The sequence below is a fragment of the Malurus melanocephalus genome, unplaced genomic scaffold (assembly GCF_030028575.1).
Source record: "Malurus melanocephalus ecotype Western Australia unplaced genomic scaffold, MMel_1.1 scaffold_322, whole genome shotgun sequence".
In the NCBI taxonomy this organism is placed as follows: Eukaryota; Metazoa; Chordata; class Aves; order Passeriformes; family Maluridae; genus Malurus; species Malurus melanocephalus.
The window spans coordinates 117,265-135,619 of NW_026623554.1; the positions used below are offsets into that span (position 1 = coordinate 117,265).

General features: G+C 40.1%; 1 protein-coding gene across 1 annotated transcript in view; it reads left to right on the forward strand.

Moving 5' to 3' along the window:
• RSF1 (remodeling and spacing factor 1) overlaps window positions 1–10,487 on the forward strand; it is a 63,138-nt gene extending 52,651 nt beyond the window's left edge. The window contains exons 12-16 of the mRNA XM_057377707.1: window positions 342–409; window positions 1,513–1,720; window positions 3,421–3,644; window positions 5,543–5,734; window positions 7,442–10,487. Coding sequence (XP_057233690.1) covers window positions 342–409; window positions 1,513–1,720; window positions 3,421–3,644; window positions 5,543–5,734; window positions 7,442–8,013 — 1,264 coding nt within the window. The 3' untranslated portion in view covers window positions 8,014–10,487. The remainder of the gene's footprint in view (window positions 1–341; window positions 410–1,512; window positions 1,721–3,420; window positions 3,645–5,542; window positions 5,735–7,441) is intronic.
• Window positions 10,488–18,355: the final 7,868 nt, after the last annotated feature.

Sequence of the window (18,355 nt, forward strand, 5' to 3'; positions counted from 1 at the left end):
GACTAATACTTTGTGTGAAAATGCCACTAAAAGTATTTTAAACAACTTTCAGATTAAATATTGTTAATTCAGAGACATGTTGTGTAAAGTGGAAAGGGTTTTCTGTTCATATAACTCAATAGTAAGATAGACAATGATAAATAATCTGCTAGCAAATAGAAATAAGGAGCACAACTTTGATAATAAAACAGTCATTTTTTTAAAATCTGGCCCATTATCTTAGTTAATGTATTATGTATCCAACCCAGTGTCTGTGCAATTCTTCAGATTCTGAGGTATGTTTTCATAACAATTTAATTAAGATTCACTTCAAAGTGGTAAATGAAAGCTGTTATTTTTAGGTTTGATGAATTTGATGAGGCAATTGATGAGGCAATTGAAGATGATATCAAAGAGGCTGATGGAGGAGGTATGTTTTTGATGTTACTTGTTTTTTAGTGCAATGGTGATAAGAACATGGAGACCAAATTTATTTTGTAATGAGAAGAAACAAATATAATCCTCTCCCCTTAAACTTTGTAGTTTGTCAGGGCTTTTTTTACTTATGTATTTTTGGAGATGAGCTAAATAATTTCCCTTAGGAATGGCCATCCCATGCTGCTAAAAGATGTGAGAAAATTAGTAAAAGTTGATAGTTAAATTCAGCCTGTACAGATTTTTATAAATGTAATGAGTAAGTTTTGGATTTGAGATTAGARTGGCAGCAGTGCTATTGATATTTGTTCCCTGTAAAAAGAGGGCTCACAAATTGTTGTCTGCATTTGGACCCCATAAAGATTGGGTGTACTGAGTTGTAACAGTATTTATCCATCTCTATAAGCACTTGTCAGCTGAATGTGAGTAAAGTGAAATTGTGTTCTTYGTTGCCTGTCAAGGCAACATGGGATCAAAGCAGAGATGATCATCAGCTTTGTCTGCGGGATGGAGGTAGATTTATGCTTCTTCATTCCCTTAACTTTCCTGGAGAAAACGGCCATGAAACATTCTCCTTCGGTTGTTTGGCCTGTGGGATCTCCACATGCTCAACAGCTTTCAGTTTTCATGGATATACAGACAATCTGAAAATTGTGTCTGTGCATGTGTAACACAAAGTCCATTACAATAAACATAATCAAGTCTCAACACTAAATCAGCTTTTTAAAAACTACACTTCCTGGCCAAACAGCAACTCAAACACTTCCTCTCCTARGAATGATATTCAGCATTACGAAAAAATGTGTTTTGTGATAATTGCCTTCTCAAAAGGCACTGGTGTGGTAATAATGTGGATTGGGGTTGAGCATCAGAATGCTGACACTTAACCATGACCTTCTGCATGGACCTCAGTATTTCCAAGTGACCACAGCTGGGCTGTGTGTGTCAGGAGCCAGACTCTGGGCGGAGTCTTGCTTGAGAAAAGAATATTCTGCTTTGCAGAAAATAAACTGAAATTAGGCACATGCAAAAGAGATCTGTAAAGTTAAACAAGAAAATAAACTTGCTGTTGTTTCCRCTTCCTGTCACTGAATTCAGGCATTGGCAGAGGCAAAGACATGTCAAATATCACAGGTCACCGTGGAAAAGACATTTCCACAATCCTAGAGGAAGAAAGGAAGGAAAACAAGCGACCACAAAGGGCTGCTGCTGCACGGCGCAAGAAACGACGGCGACTAAATGACTTGGATAGTGACAGTAACATGGATGAAGAAGAGAGTGAGGATGAATTCAAAATCAGTGATGGGTAGGTCTGCAGTGTAACTTCCACCATAAGTTACTGACGTCTACAGGCTTCTGTGACTCTGCAGTGCCCCTGAAGTGATCATCAGGAGCGCTTTCACTGTGCTGGACTGGCACTGCGCAGTGCCAGTTAAAGTCACGGAATGGTAGAATGGTTTGGGTTGAAAGGGACCTTAAAGATCACCCAGTTCCAAACYCRCTACTGTGGGATCCTCCTGGCCTAGGGGAATGTCATTGTACTGGGAAAACTGCACTCTGGATCCATGTGCTGACACGATCCCATTGTGTTTTAAGTATAACACATTCTGGAAATGTTACTGGGATGTTTCAGGCCTCATAACAGRCTTCTGTTGATGAAGGAGCCATGTGAGCTCAGTTCCCTGGCTGATGTGAATGTCAAGCAGAAATCTTTAAAAATGTAGCTRAAATGAGGTTGTTTGTTTCCTTTTAAAACTAGGAGTTGGAAATTCCTATTTTATAGGATTTTTTTTTGCCTGATTATAATTTAGAAATTGGAAGAGGAAAATTTTAATTATTTATACCATACAGAAGTTGACAGGCAGATTCTGAAATAATTTCTTGATTGCTGTTCTGTGGGAGATAAGAGTTTGAAAACAGTGAAAGAAGTGACTTATACTATAGAAAACAAAGATGTGTTACATGAAGCTTTAAACTCTAAATGAATATTGCTCTGGCTAACTGAAACTGACTTTCCACAGAATTTCTCATCATTCASTCTGGGCAATTACTGATGTTAAAAACATTGATCATTTTACATTAACTATATGCCTCAGTGAAGCAACATCATAAAGCATGAGGCTGTAGTCTCTTTGCCAGCAACATTTAAAGCTTTACACCAATCACTGAGTCAATTTACTAASTGTATGGAAAATCTGTACAAGATAGATGGAAATTTTGAGCTGTTTTTCACCTGTGACCATGCTAAGGACATTTCAGTGGAACCCTGARTAATTGAGCTACATATGCTGGAAATTTCCAGTCAATGAGTGTTGTGCATGGAAATGTCACAGAATTAATAGTGCATTGATCTCTTAAAGTGTACTCGTGCATTTTCAACCCCATCCTCTGCTTAGGGCCTTCTGGATCTTACACCGGAATATAGATTTGGCTGGGAGCCAAATGCAAGTGACTACATACCTTTAGTGCTCAGTGGTTTTTAAAAAAAGCCCTGGCTCACTTGAAATTACAGGAATGTTACAAGTTTATAAGGTGTTGAGGTGCATGTTTTACATTAGAGCCATAGTTTTGTGTCAAGACATTCTCAGAAATTGTGTGGGACAGTGCTGGGTTTGTGAAGAAAAGGTCACCTTTGCTAGAACATGGTAGGTTTTTTTTCCCTCCACAGTTACTGCTGTGCAGACATTGCAGTGAACCGTATGAACGCTCTAGAATCTATGTTAATGCCACCTGCAGTGTTGGTTTGACAGAGTGTTTATCCACCTCTTGTTCTAGTCTGCTGTGTAATGTCATGCACTGTAGAGTGATGTCCCAGTTACACAGTTGAAACCTCCTGTCAGTAGTGGCATCTTTCTCTCTGGATCTTTATTCCTCATTATAAGATTTGTGCTTTTTGTTTTGTTTTGTGTAATGCGATATTTATCACTTGTTTGTAAGATACAAGTACTATTTCAATCCTTTGGTTTTCATGCCTATCTCTGTTGTCTGGGGTTTTCCTTTGAACAGATCTCAGGATGAGTTTGTTATATCAGAGGAAAATCTGGATGAAAGTGAAGATGACCCACCATCAAATGAGGACAGTGACTCTGAATTCTGCGCCCGCATATCCAGGCGACACCTTTCCAGGCCCATGAGGCAAAGCAGGCGGTTACGAAGGAAAACAGTCAAGAAAAAATACTCTGAAGATGATGAAGATGAAGATTCTGAGGACAATTCAAGCAGAGAGTCTGGTGAGTATAAGCAATCTTAGATATTTTATATACTCTGTTCTGGAGAGAGGAAGTGTKGCAGTCTGAGTTCCTGTCACAACTGACACTAACTTGTTTGCTTGCTTTGGTCAAGTCAGATGTAATSTTGCTGCAAAGCACTTTGCTACTTATTCTGCTGTCAGTATTTTTCAGGGARCTGGTATTGAATACTAGGTTCTTGGCATTTCTCAGTAATTATGTATTTAAATAAATGCTTGTGTTATGATTCTAGAAGCCRCCTTTGTGGGTAGTTGCAGCTACCTCTGTACCTCTCCTATTCGAAACATGATTACAGGAAAGAGACTGGAGACAAAAATGTGCTTCTTTATAGCTACTAGAAGACTTTCTGAACACACCTATGAAGAAGTTTCTGAAAGAAACATTTTCCCTCACTTTTATTTAAGAAAACTTCAGTTKTATGGCATTCTGTGTTTTTTGGGAGGCTTGAAAACAGAGAAAAACACCTTGAATCTCTCTCTCCTGATACTATCCTTTAAATTTTTAGTAACTGTCCTTTAAATTTTTAGTAATTTGCATCACAGGAGAACCTAATAATTCACTTTATTCTACTTGTCCTTCAACCACTTCATTTTCTGTTGGCACTGTTTAAAGTGCGAGAATAGTACCTGTGCAATACTTTCACCTTTTCATGATCAGCATCTTTTTCTGAAGACTGTCCTCCTTATTTCTGCTTCATTGGAGACATAGACTAGAAACTACCATACACAGAGAATTCATTTTTTCTTATTATGAATTTAAGGTTCAAACTGTACTGGAGTGTTAACTTACTGCAGTGTGTGCTATCTTTCCAGTTTTTATCTGTCTTTGTAGAATACAGATAATGAACATTTTTGAGTAAGTTGCTCTGGAGTACTGATTTGCAGAAGAAGGGTTCCTGCATGGACAAATGAAGTCAACTATATGAGTGGTTAGAGTGGTTGCTCTCCCTGTCGTCAATACTGGCAGAAGTCTAAAGAGATTGCTCATCTGTTCTGTAATGCACAGGAGCAACTGTTTGTTTCCTGGTGGACACACATATGTGATGAAATCAAGTATTACTCCATATATATCTAAAAGTATGATCTTAACTTTGTGTTTCTCTCTTACCCTTAGTTATTGTCCATCAGGATCCTGCTTTAAGCCTGTTTTGAGCTAAGGAAATCAGGTGCCTGCAGTGGTTTTATTTTCAGTCTCCAGAGATGGAATTTCTTTCCTAAGCCAGTTGTTCTTGCTGACTTGCTCTGATTCTTTGTCTATTTTTTTGGAAGTAAAGAGGATGCCACCTTGATCTGTGACKCATGTCAATCACTAACTTAGGAACAGTATGTGACTTTTATAGAAATGTATCTTGGGATAATTGTTCTGGCATAGTTCAGTGAAAAGCAGTTGAAGTTGATTTGAGGCTATTTTCAACTGATGTAAATGAATTTAATTTTTSAAGACCCTAGCTGCAGTAGACTGGTGCAGGAAGAACTGTGATTGATGGTAAGTTTCTTCTGTATAGTTTTCTGTTTTAAACAAAACTACCATTGGGTGCAACTGATTTTTGTTGATAACTCATGTAACTCAGATCTTGGAGTTTCATCTTGTCAGTTTTTCATCTACCTGTTCTTAAAAGTCTTCTAGTAGAGTAAAATCTATTTAAATTTTAAAAGCAGAACAGACTCTCCCGAGGTACTGGTAACGTGCACCATCAGCTACAATTTAATAAGGTGGCTTCCACTGTCAGGAACTGTAGAGACATCTTTGACACCAGTAGAGATGAGACAACAAAAATACTGTAAGGAGAACTATTTAGATTCGGAAATGTATTTAAATTTTTTGTGTGAGGCAGTTTTGCTTTGATGGAGTAATGCACATCACTGTTTTGTTCTTTACAGAGAGTGGTGAATACACAGATTACAGTGATGATGATTACCTGGAAACTAGGAGGAGAAGATCAAGACGGAATCAGAAGAGACAAGTTAATTATAAGGAAGATTCAGAAAGTGATGGCTCACAGAAAAGTGTCCGATATGGGAAGGAGTTGAGAAGAGTTCATAAACGCAGGCTCTCCACTTCAGATAGTGAAGGTAAAGTAAACAGTCCAGCATTTCCAGGAGCTACTAGCATGAAGGGAAAGCTATATAATTCTGAGATTTCACAGAATTGTCTTTCTAGAGTTCCTCCATGTTTCTCAGAAACTGTTTCTTTCTGAAACAGCCCATTGGTACTGAATCACTTCTCAAGATCATGATTGTCCCTAATCCTGACTTCCAGGTATGAATTTACTACACCTGGCACAGAGTGCTGGGATTCCAAAACTGGCACTAATGCAACTCTTTTACCACTTTTCTGTTAAGAGGTCACAAAGGTGAATCCCATGAGCCTTTATATGTTCTCTTATATAAGAGGAAGGGCACTGCCCTGTATTTGTGCTGGTGGTTCAGACTCATTGCATCTCCTGTTTAAGGAGCTGTGCAAAGTGCAGAGGAAGCCTCTCAGTAATGTCAGTCGCACCATGAGTGATATGGGGTGCTTTGTGTTTTATAATTAATTAGCTTTTACAATTATAATTAATTAGCTTTTACAAAACCAGCCACTGACATTGAGTGCTTTGGATTGTGGTGCCTGTCTTCTGAGACCTTAGGTCTGGCTTTCTGAATGCTGAGCAGTGTGGGTTGCAATGGATGCCAGACTTCTTCTAAAAATTAGCCATTTGTGACAGCCCAAGCACCTCAGTTTTGGAAGGACTGTCCTGAGATTACAGAGTGTAAATGTATCCTCTTAGGTGAAGGGAAACAAGCATGTGATGCAAGTGTGTAGTATCTCAAAAACATGGTCTTTCAATACAACCTGTTCCCAGGGATCTGTTATATGGTGGCCTTTTCCTGCCAGCACTAGTGACTTTAAACATTCTCTGATATTGTCTTTTCTTCATGAAATCCCATTTCATTAAGTATTTGTGGTACTGGCTTTCCATGTATTAAAATCAGCGCCATTTAGCACCACAGTTCCCACAGTATATCATGAAATACGTAACAGCGTTACTGGAATTGTATTTACTTTGAAAATAGARGAACAGACAGACTCTACAAACTTGAACCTACATTAAATAATACCCTTTAAAACAAAAATTCACATGATTTCTAATAGAAATCACAGAGACAACAAATTATATTTGCCATCTGATTTTTCAGTTTCCAGCTGTTCTCACCAAAACCATCCAAAGAAGAGTGTAAAGGGTGTCAGTGGGTAGACAATATTTCAGTTTGCCAAAAAAGCAAGCCTCTCATTAAAGAGCRGCAAAATTCAGGTGACAGACAGCATTTCTTAACTTGAGAAGTTGTATATAATTTGGGGGTAGCAGGGGTATAGTACAGCACTCTGTATGTGTGTATACATATGAATTTTATGATAGGGCAGCCGTTATTTGGGTTCTGAATTTCTGTCCGGGTGCAAATAAAGCACGTACTGTGAGGTGAGGAATGCAGTTCTCTACTATTCTCAGCATGGMGTTACCAGTTCTAGGGGAGAACACAGCTCCTTCCAAAGCCTCTGGTACTGCTCAGATTGGAAACATAATATCCATAAATGGTTGATACTTGCTACATTTGGAGTTTATTTAAAAAATAAAATGATTGCAAGCATTTTGGCTTGGTTGGGGAACCTGGAGAAGGAGACAGAAATGTGTGTGCTCTGAGAGAGAGAGCTGGCATATTAATGAGTATGAAAGATGAAAAATAAAGTGTAAATGTTGTGAGATTTGCTAATGGCTCTAAGTCTGCTGCTTCTTCCAGAGAGCTACACATCTAAGAACTCTGAAGATGATGAATCCACAAAGGAGTCAAAGCGATTGATTCGAAAACGTCGGCGGAGTACGGAGGACTATTCCGAGGAAGGAGAGGAAGTGGAGGAAGAAGGGAAGCCTGTCCGTAAACGCCTGAATCGAATTGAGACCGACGAGGAAGATGCCTGCGAAAACACAAACGACGATGCAGAAACCCCCGCTCCTGCAGATAAGCTGCCAGCAGCACAAGGCCCCCAAGATAACCCCAAGAAGCACTGCTACCGGATAGAGAGTGATGATGAAGATGACTTTGATAATGTAGGGAAAGTGGAGAGCCCTTTGGACTACAGCTTGGTGGATTTGCCTTCCACCAATGGACAGAGCCCAGGGAAAACCATTGAGAACTTGATTGGCAAGCCAAGTGAGAAGACCCAGACCCCCAAGGACAGCACAGCCAGCGCCAGCCTGGCACCCAATGGGACAGGGAGTGGGCAGGAAGCAGTAGGGCCAGAGGAAGATGAAGATGAACTTTTGAGAGTGACTGATCTTGTTGATTATGTCTGTAACAGTGAACAGTTATAAGACTTCCATTTTTGTGCTAATTTATTCCACGGTAGCTCATACCAGCGGGCCAGTTATTAAAAGCTGTTTTATTTTTCCTAGAAAATTCTCCACTACAGTATCACTTTCTAGAAGCAAGAATTTCACCAGTCCTGCAGTCTTTCTGTGAAGTGACCAGTTTTGAACTTTGAAGATAAATTGCTGTAAATTCCCTCTCTTCCCCCCCTTCTCCTTCCAAGTCCGTGGTCCTGGGTAATTTCACTCACAAAAACCTTATAACAACAAGAGATTTGTATATTTTTGACTTTATATTTCCTGAGTGCATACAAATTTGTGGAAATGGGTGGCCTAAGAAAGCATTCCAAATCAGTCAGGGCCCAAACCGGAGCTGGGGTGGGTTTGGCTCAAGGGGTGGGGGGATGGGAGGGGGGTGGTGCAGAAGCACTTGTGCTTTAGCTTTTTCATGAGATATATATTATATTTAAATGTTCACAACTTAGATTACAACTTAACAGACAGTTAAAAGCAAAATTAATGTCTGTACTGTCGCATTTTGTGAGTTGTAGGTTAACATACCATAGCTCATTTTAGTAATCACCTTCATGGAAGCAGTTTGATTTTAATACTGGAGGCAAACAGAATTATTAGAGGCCAAGAAGGTACCATAAACAAGAACTCTTATCCATTATGACTTGCAGACTTTCCTAATAAACATCCTTTAAAGTGTTTGTACAGTGAAGTGTACTGTAATGAAGTTTTTGACAGTCGAAACACTCTAGCCATGAATTTCTAAAGTGATCTCAGTTCATCAGATGGCCTTCAATGCACAGTGTCTAGTGGGAAAAAGTATCGATGTCAAGTTAGTCTATAAATTGGATGCCAAATAAGTTTGTAAGCACTGCAAACTTTTACAGACAAAAGAACCCTGCAGTCGCTGCCCGGCCCCGCGAGTTTTACCATCTGTTGGAGTGTTCTGAACAAAATGTGTTTGTGCAAACRGCATTGACCACAGAATGACAGTGCATCAGAGGATGGAGGGATTTTTCAATAAACCATGACTGGTCCATTCATGCCCTTAATATCTACTTCAAATTGAAGTAAACAAGTGGAACAGTTTTCCTTTTGGAGGTTTCCTGTTTGGGGTTTGTGTGTGTTTTTGTTTTGGTTTTACTTATCTGCCTGGATGTATTAGCAGGTTTTGAATGTAGTTGTTGGCCTTTGGCCATTAGAATTTTCTTAAAATACATTTTAATAATTATCACGTGACCAACTGATTTCAATAAGGCAGAGTTTCTGAGAGAAAACGCTTAACTCCAAGACATCAAGTTTTGAGCGAGCATGAAGTGATACATGCTTTTATTCAAGGGACAAAAAAAAGACAATGGAAGAATAAAAACCCCACCAAATCAACATGGGGCGCATCAAGAGCATTCAGTTTTCTCTTTACTCTGATTAAGATGCAGGCTGTAGCATTTGTACATGTTACAGGACACAGACAGCTCAAATAGATCTGCCAAACATTGAAATCCAAAGAGGTCACATCTATTAATCCATTTGCTCTGAGATTTGGATTTTTGGCTGGTGTTTATGTCCATTGCCGGCAATGGATGCACCAAAACTGCTGCTGCCACTGAGGAGTGAGTTCTCCTTTCCTGCCCCACCTGATTCCCTTCCATTATATTGTATTTACTATTCAGTCATTAAGCACTTGTTTTCTTGTAATAAAACCAGCATTAGGCCTTTACTAAATACCTCTCTAGAAAACCTATATCCAAAATTTACCTACTTTCTGGCCTTTAAAGTCTTGGTTTTGTTTCCCCACCTCTTTCTCCACAAGGTCTGTCAGAACTACTCCATGACTCCAACTTGTTTGGATTCCAGCAGTGAACATATCATGCTATAAAACCAGGATCAGAAAGATGCAAAAACATGGAACTTGCTCATTATCTGCTGTGCTAAGCAAGCTTGTGATTTGAAACCAAGAGAAATCACTCTCTAAATGGCAGTTCAATTTCATCAAAGATTAAATGTTTTCTTACCTTACAGATGTTAACAATTAACAGTTAAATTATTAAAATGGGGTAGTGAGGAGCCACAGAAGCTTAGAATGAGTTCTTAAAGGATATGTAGCGTTTTAAGCTACTCTAGTGCTTTTCTTTACCTAGGTGATACGTAAATGTTATGTTTCTAAATTCTAATGTACTTGTATTTTACAACAAGTAAGACCATAAGGCTTCCACTTGTCCATGGCAGTAGCTGCTGAGCATTTTTAATACTTGACATGCAGCAACATTGTGCAATTGATGGTTCCTCATTTGTTTTGGCAGTGCCATATTTTTCTGTGCTGCCTGATGGAGCCTTTTAGTATCTGATCAAACATTCTAGCTTGTAGAGTCAACTCCAAATGCTACGTACTTAGTGGGCAGGTAATTGTGTAGTTAAGAAAATACAAACAAGTTACAATACTGGATACATCAATGGGGGAAAAAAGAAAAGATTACTGAGTTAGAGCCATGTAAAAGCAGGAAAGGACAGGAAGCAAAATAGGAGCACTGAATCTTGCATCAGAAGTGTCATGTTTTAAAGACAGCCAGTTGTTATGAAATATTACTTTCTATAGGTCACTTCTCCAAAGCAACTCTTCTGTCTCTAAGAAGTCACCCTTTGTACCTGAGATGGCTTCATCCCACAGGGTCTAGAGTTCATCCTTAGATCAGTGGGAATGGTGTGCAAGGAAAAACTGCAAAAACTGCTCTGGAAAGCATTACCGTTTTAAAACTTGGTAATTTTCTCATGTTTAAGGCTTCTTGCTTGATGGAAAATGTACAGTCTTGTCATCTTCCCAAATACATTTTGTGACACGAGGCTGTCAATCAGACAGGGTTCATGCTGTTAAAGTACATACATGTGATTCCAGAGTGAAAATGTCTTCCTGGTGTCCTTAGAGTCTTGTGCCCTTCTGTGCTCAGTGTGAGATCAGAAGCTAATTGTCTTTAGTGATCTTCACGTGTACCTTTGGCTTAAAGCTCACACCATATGCGAAACAGGGGAAACAGGCCAGGGATTGTTTTTAATGAGAACAAGCAGCTACTGGCTGAACATGCAAAGCATTTATTCAGCAAACTCTTGTTTATTCCACGCAGGTTGTCACTAAAAGCTTTGTCTTCTTTTGACTTGCAAGCTCTTCTTGCTGATTGGGAGGAGAGCTGATTTCTATGTGTAGTCTAAGTAGCATTGCTGGGAAGAAGAATGTACAAATCAGGTGGAGGAGAGGATTTTTTTGTGTCACCAGGATAAACATTGGCTGTTTGCTTCTCTGCGTGGGGCTTCTGTGACTCAGCCACACAAAGCACACAGGCAGGGCCACTCTAATAATGAACGGAGTGTGTTAATCTGAGCAGAAGGGGGATAGAATTAACAACTGGGTTGGTTTCACTACAGTTGAGTGGTTCCTCTAGTGGTTGAGTCTGATAAACTGAACATATACTTGATATAAAATGGAAAATGACATCACGTTTAACAACCCTTAGTTTGGAAGGTCAGTGCTGAACAGTCGACTCTTTGATACTTTCATTTTGTACATGTTGAATTACTTTATAAAATCACTGCATCTTCCTGATTATTTTTTGAATGAAAAGATTGCTCTGTTCTAGCAGCACTTGAGAGAAACAGATGCTTTTTTCTGAAAAGCTCATTTTTCAAGTGTCACCAACATTTCTTTGTATTAAGTGTCTTGTTTATTCTCCATATTATGGGAGCTAATGGCATAGTTGGATTTGTTTTCTGTTCACTTCTGTTTTCTGACTGCTGTGTCTGAACTCTTGGTGAGAGGCCTTACATTAAGAAGCTCTAGGCAAAAAATGTATATTCACAAAAGAAAAACTGCATGGTAGCATTACACTTGTTCTGATTTCTCTTCACATCTATCATTTGAATTACACTGGTATCCAGATGCTGCAACTGTTTAATAATTTTAATTCGTTAAAATTATCCTTCATTTTCAGGGGATCCATTTTATACTTCTGTTTTCAGGTGTTTATAGATTTCAATTTTCTTCAGTAGGAAGCTCCAGTGTAAACCTTCCAATGATTTCAAATCACATCTTTTTACAAAATTCTTTTACAAAAAGTAAATAAGGAATTTTTACGGCACCTGCTTTTTAAAATTAACTTTACACAGTGATTTAAATGAATCATGGCCAGTAATGCTTGCCCCCAGAACTGGTCTGACAAAGAGATTTGTATCACTTAATTAAAAAAGGCTTTATATAGGCCTTGAAAATTGGTTTTGAGACATGTGCAGTGACTACTATTCACAGACTTGTGATATGGTTCTGATGTGCAGTGTGCACCCTAGGTATGTATTTGCAGTTGATGTATCCTTCTGATTTGGTGGGTATATAAAATCCTTAAATATATATGAATATATGTAGAAGATCAAGTACCTTAAAACAGTAACTTCAGGGGGGAAATTATGTTGAATATGATGGGAAAAACACTAGAATTTTGCAATTCTGTAAGTGTTTCAAACTTCCATAGAAGCATTTAGGATATTGTCAGAAGTAAGGATTTGCAGGGTCAAGACCACATTTCTTGGTAGTCTCTACTTTCTCCCCTAACAGCTGGAGCAGGCACTACATCTTATTTAAAATGTTAAAAGGCAGAAATACTTTTTTTTCTGATATATCCTGATGTAAGAAAAATTCTATGACTAATTTTTGATTCCTTACCCAATCTGAGACCTCACAGAGAGCTCTGGCTTCAGAAATACTTACCACTTGGAAATTATTTCTGGACACCCAGCAGTTGGGATGTTGAGGATTAGTAGTCACTTTCAATAGTCACATCACTTACTAAGTTCTTCTTTTAGATTAAGTGTAACTAACTGAGATAGTTCCAAACAACAAAAAGGTAATAATTGTCCCAACACTTCAGAGTAATTTAACTTACTTTGTATATCGCAAAAGATGTATATTGCTTAGTGAAAAAAAGGTTGTGTAAAGCTTCTGGGTGAAAGAATATAACACTCTTAAAGTAGGTAATTTTTAATAGTTGAATCTGTGGTGTAAAGCCTCCCAATTCAACTGTAATTAAAAGCAAGTCTTATAACTTGGGTTTTTGACTATCATCTTGTAAATGCTGGCGCCCCATACCTGAGCTGAGGAGCAGGAGAGGGGGCAGCATTGCAGTTAGAGGGGCATGTTGCCTGCCAATAGATGTGCTGTTGTTCCATACAACCCCAAAGGTTGCTGACAAGAGCTGAGTGACGGTGCAGCTCCGTTTGCTTGGCTGGTTTACTTCGTGCACTTTGCAGCACTTTGTGTATAGTCAGTCTCACTGGTTCCCCAGGTGCAGACCGAGTCACTCGCTCCTGCTGTTTGGATGCTCGTTCCAATAACAGGGGCAGATGGGGAATGGATGGAGGGAAGTGGAGTGGAATAGTGTGTATGCAAACCTATCCCATTTGCAAGACAGGTCTTGGACAGACCTAGAAACTACTTGTGACTTGCCCTTTAAAGGCTGGATTTCCAAAGGAAGGTCTCCATTTAGGAGAATCATCCCGATACCCTCCTTTTCTTATCCTGTTCTGCAAAGTAACTGGAAAATGTAGTTGATGTCTTCTTCCTGGAGGGAATAGATAATGTTCCTCCTTCAGTGCAATGTGGATGTGAAAAAAATTAGGATCAGTCCATTGAATATTATGACAACGTTTGCGTCTAGGGATGATGGTCAGAGTCCGCACAGTTTGCTTTCCTGTTTGTTCCTCTTACTCTGTCCCACACAACTGAACTTGGGTCAGTCTGTCAGGACTTAAGTGATTCTACAGGGATAAAGTCCTTCTACGAAAACCTGTGATAGGTCTAGTTACAGTGCAGTATTTGTTAGTTAAAACAGGTAAAAGTCCTTAATAGAAACTAATCTGCTACTCAAGGTAGTGGTAGAAAAGGAAGTAAAATCATAAAGCTGTTAGCCTTTTTTAGTTTTCCATTTTGTGCTTGTTATATGGACTCTAAAATCTTGTACAGTATCTTATTCCTATCCTATATGCATTCAAAGGATGCTCCTCCCCGTTACTGGCATTAAACCGACGTGTTGCCAAATGCCGTTGCTGGTTCCTGCCCGCGTTTCACAGCTCTCCTGCTGCAGCCAGGAGATGGATGTGACTGATCCAAACACACAGTGTCACTGTTCCTGGATGCACAGCAGTTCTCACACAGGCACAGATCCTGTACAAACATCGGGGATTCTCGGTGTCCCAGGTGGATGCTTACACTCCAGTATTCTTTTGAGAACTGGATCAAATCTGCCAGATAGGTCTCTTAAAATTTAAGATATGCTTACATGAAATACAGTTTTGTCTTAATCCTGTGTGCTGTTTGTATATTGGCAAAGACACCTTGAGTTCCTTAAAAATGGTTTCCACAGCTGGCCTCATTTTTTGTTTTCTTTCTCTAAAGAATTAACACAGTGAAGTTCCACAAGCTGAGCTCTTTACGTAGGGTTTAATCCTTGCATTTTTTGAGTCCTGAACCTTATTCTTTTCAGTCTCTCTTCAATCATGACTTGTTACAATATCAAAGGGAAAGGACCCGGGGGGGGGGGGGGGGGGGGGGGGACACATTGTGTGTGGGAAAGGGGGGAGATACCTTGAAAAAACTGGAAGCGTTATTCTTGTTGCACAAATTGGGTGGTGCTTTCACTGTCTTTTTCCCTCCCACTGGTAATATCACATGCATGTAAAACATGCTGCGTTAAAACTTTTTTAAATGGAAGTCATGGTGGCATAGTGTTCAAAGGGTTAACTGCAGTTTATTAACAGCTAATGTTTTTAGATTTGCAGTACACAACTGTTTAAATACTGTATTTCTTGTAAATGAAGTAAGAAAAAATGTTAAGGCTGGTGCCAATATTTTTGTTAATGAATTGTTCAGCGTTGTCTCTCACTACAGTCTGGTCAGAACTCTTTGTGTATAAGCTGGGCCTAAAGCCATTTTATAGCTTGTAGGCCTAATTGTGTAACTTTTCTTTCATAATGGTTTTGTTATAATATCTACTGTCATTTCTTTCATATAAATATGACATGTAAATTGTCATAATAAAAAATTGAAATAACTTGATGTACAAAGTATAATGTGTATTGCAGATATAAGTGCTTTTTAATGGGCATCACACATGCACGTATCTTTTTTTTTTTCAGTTTTAAAGCAAACACAGAGTAACGGCTGCTATGTATTGTTCCAGCCCATGATCGTGTCATTGCCTCTCATGGGAATGGGTAACTCCTGGTTTATGCTGGTTTTGTTACGGTAGCTCAGCTGACACAGTCTTTCTTTCTTTGAGCAGCTCTGGCTAATGGTGGGGATGACCTGATGGATTTATTTTTGCAGTCACAATGGTTTTCTTTTTGTGTTCCATCTTCTATATAATTTTTATATCTAATCTAATAGTGATGTTGCATCATTTTTCAAAAACCAGTGGCCTGCAGCCAGCACCGTACCCAGCTAGGCAGTTCCAGCAGACATCCATGAAATTTCTACATGGTCCTCCTGACAGAGGAGCCAGCTTCATGTATTTGGGCTGAGATGTGTAAAGCCTGGAATAAAATGGGGGAAAGAATGGAAGCCTGCAGAGACGCGCTGAAGAAGCAGATGTTCTGACACTTGGCAATGGATATGGACGTGGATGATATTTTGGGACTTTAACGGGAGAAAGGGAGAGAGAGACAAATCAGAAGAGAGTGGCTTCTCAGTGTGAATTGCTGAAGCCTGTCAGTCTTTATTTTGAATTTCTCTGTGGTTGGAGTCAAGCTGCTGTGTGTTCCTGTAGTGGTGAGAAATTGCTGTGAAATCCATCCTCTTGCTCCAAATCTGCTGCCAAAATTTTACGATTCCATTTTTTTAACAGATCCTGGGTATGTAAGTTTGCAGTGGCCACCTTATGGCAGGCAATGGAGAGAAACAAGCTCCCCTGGATGGTGAGTCCTGCCTTCTGTCCTAAGGTGACTCTTAACCCTTTGAAGGTACCTGCTGCTCTCTGTTGCCTCTGAATAGGGCTCTGGTTGATTAAATCACATTGGACATCCAGGGTTCAGGTGCTGGTGTGGGGCTGGATCCTAACTCACTTCTTAAAGCTCTTACTGCTGAAGTAAAGGGTTTTCAGATAGTGACATTCTGTTCAATTAGTAAACCTAGAGGAAATGTCTGCCTTCCCACTCTAAGCTTCTGTTAGGTGCAGCACTCACTACTCCTGGTATGAAGTGTCTGAATCATGTAAACAAGGAAGATGTGAATTTCTCCTCTTCCTTTAATGCCTCATCCTCAAAACCAGCTTCCTGCCTGGGCTTAAACCATCCTTTTCTCATTTTCTTTTGGAACAGTGGTATGCCACAGAAGACTTGCATTTGTGTCCAGGAGGAGAAAGGGAACTCTGTATTGCTCCACTGCAGTGCTTCTACCTTCAATAATTCAAACCCAAACACTCAGAAATCTTAATTTATAATGACCTGAAGCTATTGTGTGATTTGGAGTTAACTACAAAGGTGGTGAGAACTCTCTGTGGCTGATGTGACAGCCATATTAGGTAAGAGGGGATGGACATGAACAGAAATATTGCTTTATAACCACTAAGTGTAGCGAATGGTGTTTTTGTGTGTTTGGATCTCTTCTCACCAGCTGCCAGAGTCTGATCTGTATTCATGGATGAACTGTAAACTTTTGTTTCCAGTTGACCAATTGTCTTGGTGTGGGAAACTGGAAGATGGTTGAGAAATCCCCCTTTCTTCATCTCCTGTTGCCTCTGTTGTTTTTTTTTTTTCAAGCTATTCCAGTGGTGTTTAAATATCACTTCATTGTGGAATTTGCTTTCATTTTGTTCTAGGTGATTGTTTGTATGAGCAACCATTACTTGCATAATTAGAAACCAAAATGAGTATGCATGGTTGAGCAGCTTTCCAAAGCATTGTTAATGGATCAACCTAAGAGAACCACATTATGTTCTGCTTTTTGCTATCCAAGACTGTAGCTAGCAAAGTCCAGGGAAGGGAAGGATGGAGACCTAATACTGTTAATAATTCATTCATGTTTATGAGAACCTGTGTTTGCACACAGGTAGGTAAACGATTCCTAAAAAGTAAATGTAAACTGATGAAAGAGAAGATTAATGTCTGTGACAAGCTAACAACTTGCATGGGCTCTTGCAATGACAGGAGCATTTGTCATCCTGCAAAGTCAGGGAGAAAGGATGTTTGCAGTGATTCTGTCTTATGATTCTGTCTCACTGTGATGCTGTCTTGCTGATGGCATTATCAGGAGCATGTCCTGACAGAGATGTACTTCACTGCTGCATCAGTAATCCCTGTTTCTCACTGCAGTGGCAAGAGATATGGTGTAGATCTGGGGAGAGCAGCAGGGCCGGTGCTGATGACGGGGTGCCTGCCCACCACTGCAGTATGCTGACCCGAGACACCCCCAGTCACCGGCTACTGCCACAGCGTCGGGCTCTTGACCCCAATTTCATCACTCCTACGGGAAATCAACTGGATACCCTTTAAGCAATTCAGGTACTTGTGATTTGTTTTCTTTTCTGTATGTATTTATGAGACACTGGGTGCTGGTCACCCACCTAGAATTTCCTTCCCAGCATCCAGTAATGGAAACTGAAAAGCTGCTGTGTTTGTCTTTCCCTCTTGTCACCTGTTCAACAGAGACTTACAGGCTAAAACAGCTGTAAGAGTCCAAGAAGCATTTGGCCAACACTCTTAGGCACACAGTGCGATTCCTGGGGTGTCCTGTGCAGGGCTGGGAGATGGACTTGATGATCGTAGTGGGTCCTTTCTAACTCAGGATATTCAATGGTTCTATGATTGGTCTTGTTACTGTCAGTTACAGAAACAGAACGGTTTGTGTTGGAGCTGTTCCCTTGACATGGACAGGGACATCTTCCACTAGACCACGTTGTTCAAAGGCTCATCCAGCCTGACTCTGAACACTTCCAGGGATGGGGCATCCATACTCCTCTTGGCAGCCTCTGCCAGTGCCTCACCACCCTCACAGGGAAGAATTCCTTCCCAGTATCTAAACTCACCCTGCCATCTGTCAGTTTGAAGCATTTTCCCCTTGTCCTATCCCGTCACATCCTTGTCCAAAGTCCCTCTCCAGCTCTCTTGAACCCTTTAGGTTCTGGAAGGCTGCAAGGTCTCCCCGGAGGCCTCTCCACTGAGAACAGCTCTCAGCCTGTCCCCGGAGCAGAGGTGCTCCAGCCCTCAGCGATCACCTCAGCGCTCCCTTTGCTCCTCTTTTCCACACGGAAGATTTAATCCCATCCCCGCCCGCAGTCCCGGTGGAACTCAGAGCGCTCCACTGCGG